This window comes from Pseudochaenichthys georgianus, unplaced genomic scaffold (assembly GCF_902827115.2).
Source record: "Pseudochaenichthys georgianus unplaced genomic scaffold, fPseGeo1.2 scaffold_611_arrow_ctg1, whole genome shotgun sequence".
Taxonomy (NCBI): Eukaryota; Metazoa; Chordata; class Actinopteri; order Perciformes; family Channichthyidae; genus Pseudochaenichthys; species Pseudochaenichthys georgianus.
This window is the reverse complement of record NW_027263169.1, coordinates 57694-67455: the sequence shown is the minus strand read 5'-3', so window position 1 is coordinate 67455 and position 9762 is coordinate 57694. Positions and strand designations below refer to the sequence as shown.

General features: G+C 50.8%; 1 protein-coding gene across 1 annotated transcript in view; it reads left to right on the top strand.

Moving 5' to 3' along the window:
• The first annotated feature begins 3956 nt into the window (after nucleotides 1-3956).
• The window catches only part of lancl2 (LanC lantibiotic synthetase component C-like 2 (bacterial)), a 12025-nt gene continuing 6219 nt past the window's right edge, over nucleotides 3957-9762 (top strand). The window contains exons 1-3 of the mRNA XM_034079419.2: nucleotides 3957-4112; nucleotides 4329-4446; nucleotides 7477-7684. Coding sequence (XP_033935310.1) covers nucleotides 3957-4112; nucleotides 4329-4446; nucleotides 7477-7684 — 482 coding nt within the window. The remainder of the gene's footprint in view (nucleotides 4113-4328; nucleotides 4447-7476; nucleotides 7685-9762) is intronic.

Here is a 9762-nt window from a genome sequence, read left to right as displayed (position 1 = left end):
GCAGAGCAGCATGGACACGTGACACACACCCAATACAGCAGAGCAGCATGGACACGTGACACACACCCAATACAGCAGAGCAACATGGACACGTGACACACACCCAATACAGCAGAGCAACATGGACACGTGACACACACCCAATACAGCAGAGCAGCATGGACACGTGACACACACCCGATACAGCAGAGCAACATGGACACGTGACACACACCCAATACAGCAGAGCAGCATGGACACGTGACACACACCCAATACAGCAGAGCAACATGGACACGTGACACACACCCAATACAGCAGAGCAACATGGACACGTGACACACACCCAATACAGCAGAGCAACATGGACACGTGACACACACCCAATACAGCAGAGCAACATGGACACGTGACACACACCCAATACAGCAGAGCAACATGGACACGTGACACACACCCAATACAGCAGAGCAACATGGACACGTGACACACACCCAATACAGCAGAGCAACATGGACACGTGACACACACCCAATACAGCAGAGCAGCATGGACACGTGACACACACCCAATACAGCAGATCAGCATGGACACGTGACACACACCCAATACAGCAGAGCAACATGGACACGTGACACACACCCAATACAGCAGAGCAGCATGGACACGTGACACACACCCAATACAGCAGAGCAGCATGGACACGTGACACACACCCAATACAGCAGAGCAACATGGACACGTGACACACACCCAATACAGCAGAGCAACATGGACACGTGACACACACCCAATACAGCAGAGCAGCATGGACACGTGACACACACCCGATACAGCAGAGCAACATGGACACGTGACACACACCCAATACAGCAGAGCAGCATGGACACGTGACACACACCCAATACAGCAGAGCAGCATGGACACGTGACACACACCCAATACAGCAGAGCAGCATGGACACGTGACACACACCCAATACAGCAGAGCAGCATGGACACGTGACACACACCCAATACAGCAGAGCAACATGGACACGTGACACACACCCAATACAGCAGAGCAGCATGGACACGTGACACACACCCAATACAGCAGAGCAACATGGACACGTGACACACACCCGATACAGCAGAGCAACATGGACACGTGACACACACCCAATACACAGAGCAACATGGACACGTGACACACACCCGATACAGCAGAGCAGCATGGACACGTGACACACACCCAATACAGCAGAGCAGCATGGACACGTGACACACACCCAATACAGCAGAGCAGCATGGACACGTGACACACACCCAATACAGCAGAGCAACATGGACACGTGACACACACCCAATACAGCAGAGCAGCATGGACACGTGACACACACCCAATACAGCAGAGCAACATGGACACGTGACACACACCCAATACACAGAGCAACATGGACACGTGACACACACCCGATACAGCAGAGCAACATGGACACGTGACACACACCCGATACAGCAGAGCAACATGGACACGTGACACACACCCAATACAGCAGAACAGCATGGACACGTGACACACACCCAATACAGCAGAGCAACATGGACACGTGGCACACACCCAATACAGCAGAGCAACATGGACACGTGACACACACCCAATACAGCAGAGCAACATGGACACGTGACACACACCCAATACAGCAGAGCAACATGGACACGTGACACACACCCAATACAGCAGAGCAACATGGACACGTGACACACACCCAATACAGCAGAGCAACATGGACACGTGACACACACCCAATACAGCAGAGCAGCATGGACACGTGACACACACCCAATACAGCAGAGCAGCAAGGACACGTGACACACACCCAATACAGCAGAGCAACATGGACACGTGACACACACCCGATACAGCAGAGCAACATGGACACGTGACACACACCCGATACAGCAGAGCAACATGGACACGTGACACACACCCGATACAGCAGAGCAACATGGACACGTGACACACACCCGATACAGCAGAGCAACATGGACACGTGACACACACCCGATACAGCAGAGCAGCATGGACACGTGACACACACCCAATACAGCAGAGCAGCAAGGACACGTGACACACACCCAATACAGCAGAGCAACATGGACACGTGACACACACCCAATACAGCAGAGCAACATGGACACGTGACACACACCCGATACAGCAGAGCAGCATGGACACGTGACACACACCCGATACAGCAGAGCAGCATGGACACGTGACACACACCCGATACAGCAGAGCAGCATGGACACGTGACACACACCCAATACAGCAGAGCAGCATGGACACGTGACACACACCCAATACAGCAGAGCAACATGGACACGTGACACACACCCAATACAGCAGAGCAACATGGACACGTGACACACACCCAATACAACAGAGCAACATGGACACGTGACACACACCCGATACAGCAGAGCAGCATGGACACGTGACACACACCCAATACAGCAGAGCAGCATGGACACGTGACACACACCCAATACAGCAGAGCAGCATGGACACGTGACACACACCCAATACAGCAGAGCAACATGGACACGTGACACACACCCAATACAGCAGAGCAGCATGGACACGTGACACACACCCAATACAGCAGAGCAACATGGACACGTGACACACACCCAATACACAGAGCAACATGGACACGTGACACACACCCGATACAGCAGAGCAACATGGACACGTGACACACACCCGATACAGCAGAGCAACATGGACACGTGACACACACCCAATACAGCAGAGCAGCATGGACACGTGACACACACCCAATACAGCAGAGCAACATGGACACGTGGCACACACCCAATACAGCAGAGCAACATGGACACGTGACACACACCCAATACAGCAGAGCAACATGGACACGTGACACACACCCAATACAGCAGAGCAACATGGACACGTGACACACACCCAATACAGCAGAGCAACATGGACACGTGACACACACCCAATACAGCAGAGCAGCATGGACACGTGACACACACCCAATACAGCAGAGCAGCATGGACACGTGACACACACCCAATACAGCAGAGCAACATGGACACGTGACACACACCCGATACAGCAGAGCAACATGGACACGTGACACACACCCGATACAGCAGAGCAACATGGACACGTGACACACACCCGATACAGCAGAGCAACATGGACACGTGACACACACCCGATACAGCAGAGCAACATGGACACGTGACACACACCCGATACAGCAGAGCAGCATGGACACGTGACACACACCCAATACAGCAGAGCAGCAAGGACACGTGACACACACCCAATACAGCAGAGCAACATGGACACGTGACACACACCCAATACAGCAGAGCAACATGGACACGTGACACACACCCGATACAGCAGAGCAGCATGGACACGTGACACACACCCGATACAGCAGAGCAGCATGGACACGTGACACACACCCGATACAGCAGAGCAGCATGGACACGTGACACACACCCAATACAGCAGAGCAGCATGGACACGTGACACACACCCAATACAGCAGAGCAACATGGACACGTGACACACACCCAATACCACAGAGCAAGAGAAGAGATTATATGGAAACAACTAATGGTCTGAGGAGAAATCTGCACAATATGAAATCTGGAATAAAAATAAAGCTGTAAGATAAGATAAGATAATATAATATAAGATGGTACTTTATTGATCCCAATTTGGGAAATTGTTTTTGTTAGGGTTAGGGTTAGGGTTAGATTTTACAATAAAACAAAACTAGAAATAAACAAGAAAAGAAAGAAAACAAAAATTACATGTTGAAATATAATTAGTGCTGCGAAATCATAACTTATGAGTTTTATTTGAGTAACTGTGGTCAGTTTTCAATCTAAAAACTGCATTTCCTAAAAAACGCGATTTTGTGTATGTCCCTCTTCGGCCCCCGTAGGATGGGCGATCAGGTGTCTAAACTGAAGCAGCTGAGTTCATCAGACATGGAGGAGCAGAGATTCTTCCAGAACCAGAAGCAGGACTACGTGGACCTGGCAGGGTCTGGTTCTGGATCCGAGGAGAGAGCCAACGAGCCGCTGGACGAGGAGGGCAAGGTGAGGAGCTCCAGAGCCGCTTTATAGCACCTTATATCGGGGTTCACGACGAGCTAACAGGCTAAGGAGCTAACACCATGCTAACAGGCTAACAGCTGGGCTAGCTCAGGTTTGTTATGGTGTCAGAATCCTTCATTCGTCCTGCAGAGGGGAGTGTCACAGCCAAGTGAAGACCACCGTATCGCTTCATGTCTGTAACCCGTCTGTGGTCCTCAGGTGAGCGCTTCCTTCCAGAAGAAGGTCCAGAGTAAGATCAAAGACCTGCTGCAGCAGATGGAGGAAGGTCTGAAGACAGCCGACCCTCACGACTTCTCCACCTACACCGGCTGGACAGGTGAGTCAGCAGATACACCTGTGTTACAACCAGTGTTGGGCAAGTTACTTCCAAAATGTAATATATTACATATGACTTATTACTGTCTTTTGAAAGTAATAAGTTACATTACAATATTACTGTCTCTGAAATGTAATGAGTTACACCACTTTAGTTACTTTTTAGTTACTTTCACCAAAATAACCACAAAAGAATGGCTAGGTATTTTAAATGCTGAAATGTAGTTTAGTGCAGCTCATTATGCATCCAGTGAAGGGCGATGTGGTGTAGCATAACCACTGTGTAGGCCCTTAGGCTACTAACAACTTGTATTACACGGCTTAGTTGAATACTCGATTCTGATTGTAAATTCTTAACATGTGACACGTTGTTAACACAGCAGTACAGACCGCTGTCAAGGACTCTAATGAAGGTTGCTAAGGAGGATCCAGAAAGAGAAAGAAAAGAGGTTAAAAGGCGGAGCGCTGGACGTCAGATAAATCACCAGAAGAAGGCAGAGAGGAAGTGAACACTGACGGGACACGGAGCGGGCTCTGTAGTGTGTTTAGCATGTGGCCGTGTGCAGGCCCGGCTCCAGAACAACATGACTCAGGGTGCCTCTGAGGTCACAGGGGGGGCAGCAGTAGCAGGTTTGCATGAGCAGTAGTGGCCGGCAACAGCAATGAGAAATAGCAGGTCACGCGCACCTGACACAATTTGTTGTTGTATTTTTCGCTCCGTTCTCTTTTTGAATAGAGGGTGCACAACATTCAACTGCCCGAAGATCCCGGCGCGAAGCCTGAAGGGTAAACACCAGGTTTACTATCTACCCGCACGATGTGTCTGGTGTCGGAATGTCTCGCTATGTACCATTTAATTTCGGGTTAAAATGTGTGGTAACTGCGTCACTGAGCATTGTAACGGGTAATATATTACCCACATTTCATTAGTAACGCGTTACATTACTTCGTTACAGCATAAAGTAATATATTACTGTGACTCCGTTACTTTTGTAACGCGTTACACCCAACACTGGTTACAACAACAAGAAGAGGAGCGGCTCTTTCTCAAGATAAAAGCCCCGGGAATCAACAACATGGCGACCGCTATCAACACCGACTAAGCATCGGACACTTTACACTAATGATGTTTCCTGTAGTTGTGGAATTGCTCTTTGTCCTGCACGTTGACACCACTCCAACATCTGGGCCCAGGTGGTCGTCCTGTCTGTATTACGCTTCCCTAGAAACTCAAAGACTCTAAGACAATAAGCAAAACTCACACCCTACAAAGAACAGTTGGGTGCTCCGATACCCCGCTAAAGCACCGTGGTACATTTGGTTTTATATTGGACGTTGGATATTCGACACATTCGAAAAATCCATTTAACACTGGCTTCGATGGGCGATTTCTGTCAAACCAACGTCGATGTGTTATACAAGCCTACAACACAAAGCTTTTGTTTTCAAAAAACCCACCTTTTGATTTTATACTATTTTTTAATGTTAAAAAATGCTATAAATCTATTATGCGGCTTGGCCTTTTCACCTACCCATGTCATAACACATCCGATGAACAGAGAAAAGTACCCTCTGCATGAGAAACACTCTGATTGTTAAAATGTTCCTCATCATCAAAATGGACAGTTCTTTGTGTTTGTCTTTTTGACCGTGTTGCAACAGAGGACGTATGCAGTGCTTTCAACTGTCAGTTACAAATATCCTCTTGCCTACTATTTCTGAAGTCCTTATATTATATGGAAGCGATTTAGTAATATCCGAATTATTGTCGTCCTGAGGTGCCTTTCTGTTGGCATATCCTTGACAATGCTTAAATAATAATTAAAAAAAGTAACTTTCATTGCTATTGCCTGTGTCGACCTTTGGTTGTTTTATGTGAAGATGTATATTTAGCTATTGTAAGTCATTTAAAGAATTCCATGTAGCCTAATCACCTTCAAAAATGTTAAGATGAAAAGGCCAAGCCGCATAATAGATTTATAGCATTTTTTAACATTAAAAAAATAGTATAAAATCAAAAGGTGGGTTTTTTGAAAACAAAAGCTTTGTGTTATAGGCGGGCCTTGTATAACACATCGAAGTTGGTTTGACAGAACATCGCCCATCGAAGCCAGTGTTAAATAGATGTTTCGAATGTGTCGAATATCCAACGTCCAATATAAAACCAAATTTACCACGGTCGCTAAAGCACATCTCCTCCGCCTGGCCTTCCTGTAGAGCAGTGCTTCTCAAACCTGCTCATACCAAGGACCACCTGACCAATAAAAAACTCTGCGCACCACCTACCTCCACACATATCCAAAATCACATCGTTTTTCTAGAACAGATTACAAATGGCCTGAAAATGGTACAAGGGGGTGTCCGGTGCCTTGCTCAAGGGCACCATGGCAGGGCAGGAGGTGAACTGGGTCCTCTCCAAGTAGCAGTCCACACTCCATATTTTAGGTCTGGTCGGGGACTTGAACCGGCGACCCTACGGCTCCCAGTCCAAGCCCGTACCGACTGAGCCGCTGCCGGAGCTTTGATACCATCATAGCCATAACATGTGTCTCCAGGCATCGCCCTGCGAGAGCTGCTACCCAGCTCTCGGTAAGGTCCCTCAGAGCTGCTACCCAGCTCTCGGTAAGGTCCCTCAGAGCTGGCTGACCTTACCGAGAGCTGCTACCCAGCTCTCGGTAAGGTCCCTCAGAGCTGCTACCCAGCTCTCGGTAAGGTCCCTCAGAGCTGGCTGACCTTACCGAGAGCTGCTACCCAGCTCTCGGTAAGGTCCCTCAGAGCTGCTACCCAGCTCTCGGTAAGGTCCCTCAGAGCTGCTACCCAGCTCTCGGTAAGGTCCCTCAGAGCTGCTACCCAGCTCTGAGGGACCTTAATTGTGGGTTATACAAGAATATAATTATTATATTTGATTATAACTAACTTTCGTTTGAAGTATTCATCCTAATATGGAGATCTCAACACGTCTATGTTTATTATTGTTATTTTCTTATCTTAGACTGTGAATACTAATCTAAGCCCTGAGTGTTGTCTGCAGGCATCGCCCTGCTGTACCTGCAGCTGCACCGCTGCTCCCAGGAGTCCTCCCACCTGCAGAGGGCGCTGGACTACGTGAAGCGAACCCTCCGGACCCTGAACGGGCGGAAGGTCTCCTTCCTGTGTGGAGATGCCGGCCCTCTGGCTGTGGGAGCTGTGGTCCACCACAAGCTGAGGAACTCTGAGGAGAGCCGGGACTGCCTGGACAGGTGAGAGGACCCGGGTCCCAGGCTCTGTGTCAGGCAGGTGTTCCAGGTCTCAGGCTCTGTGTCAGGCAGGTGTTCCAGGTCTCAGGTGTTCCAGGTCTCAGGTGTTCCAGGTCTCAGGTGTTCCAGGTCTCAGGTGTTCCAGGTCTCAGGCTGTGTGTCAGGCAGGTGCTACAGGTCTCAGGTGTTCCAGGTCTCAGGTGTTCCAGGTCTCAGGCTGTGTGTCAGGCAGGTGTTCCAGGTCTCAGGCTGTGTGTCAGGCAGGTGCTACAGGTCTCAGGTGTTCCAGGTCTCAGGTGTTACAGGTCTCAGGCTCTGTGTCAGGCCGGTGTTCCAGGTCTCAGGCTGTGTGTCAGGCAGGTGTTCCAGGTCTCAGGCTGTGTGTCAGGCAGGTGTTCCAGGTCTCAGGCTGTGTGTCAGGCAGGTGTTCCAGGTCTCAGGCTGTGTGTCAGGCAGGTGTTCCAGGTCTCAGGCTGTGTGTCAGGCAGGTGTTCCAGGTCTCAGGCTGTGTGTCAGGCAGGTGTTCCAGGTCTCAGGCTCTGTGTCAGGCAGGTGTTCCAGGTCTCAGGCTGTGTGTCAGGCAGGTGTTCCAGGTCTCAGGCTGTGTGTCAGGCAGGTGTTCCAGGTCTCAGGCTGTGTGTCAGGCAGGTGTTCCAGGTCTCAGGCTGTGTGTCAGGCAGGTGTTCCAGGTCTCAGGCTGTGTGTCAGGCAGGTGTTCCAGGTCTCAGGCTGTGTGTCAGGCAGGTGTTCCAGGTCTCAGGCTGTGTGTCAGGCAGGTGTTCCAGGTCTCAGGCTGTGTGTCAGGCAGTGTTCCAGGTCTCAGGCTGTGTGTCAGGCAGGTGTTCCAGGTCTCAGGCTGTGTGTCAGGCAGGTGTTCCAGGTCTCAGGCTGTGTGTCCGGCAGGTGTTCCAGGTCTCAGGCTGTGTGTCAGGCAGGTGTTCCAGGTCTCAGGCTGTGTGTCAGGCAGGTGTTCCAGGTCTCAGGCTGTGTGTCAGGCAGGTGCTACAGGTCTCAGGTGTTCCAGGTCTCAGGTGTTCCAGGTCTCAGGCTGTGTGTCAGGCAGGTGTTCCAGGTCTCAGGCTGTGTGTCAGGCAGGTGTTCCAGGTCTCAGGTGCTACAGGTCTCAGGTGTTCCAGGTCTCAGGTGTTACAGGTCTCAGGCAGGTGCTCCAGGTCTCAGGTGTTCCAGGTCTCAGGTGTTCCAGGTCTCAGGCTGTGTGTCAGGCAGGTGTTCCAGGTCTCAGGCAGGTGTTCCAGGTCTCAGGTGTTCCAGGTCTCAGGTGTTCCAGGTCTCAGGTGTTCCAGGTCTCAGGTGTTACAGGTCTCAGGCAGGTGCTCCAGGTCTCAGGTGTTCCAGGTCTCAGGCTGTGTGTCAGGCAGGTGTTCCAGGTCTCAGGCAGGTGTTCCAGGTCTCAGGTGCTACAGGTCTCAGGTGTTCCAGGTCTCAGGTGTTCCAGGTCTCAGGTGTTCCAGGTCTCAGGTGCTACAGGTCTCAGGCAGGTGTTCCAGGTCTCAGGTGTTCCAGGTCTCAGGTGTTCCAGGTCTCAGGTGCTACAGGTCTCAGGCAGGTGTTCCAGGTCTCAGGTGTTCCAGGTCTCAGGTGCTACAGGTCTCAGGTGTTCCAGGTCTCAGGTGTTCCAGGTCTCAGGTGTTCCAGGTCTCAGGTGTTCCAGGTCTCAGGTGTTCCAGGTCTCAGGTGCTACAGGTCTCAGGCAGGTGTTCCAGGTCTCAGGTGTTCCAGGTCTCAGGTGTTCCAGGTCTCAGGTGTTCCAGGTCTCAGGTGCTACAGGTCTCAGGCAGGTGTTCCAGGTCTCAGGTGTTCCAGGTCTCAGGTGTTCCAGGTCTCAGGTGCTACAGGTCTCAGGTGTTCCAGGTCTCAGGTGTTACAGGTCTCAGGCAGGTGCTCCAGGTCTCAGGTGTTCCAGGTCTCAGGTGTTCCAGGTCTCAGGTGCTACAGGTCTCAGGTGTTCCAGGTCTCAGGTGTTACAGGTCTCAGGCAGGTGTTCCAGGTCTCAGGTGTTACAGGTCTCAGGCGCTACAGGTCTCAGGTGCTACAGGTCTCAGGTGCTCCAGGTCTCAGGT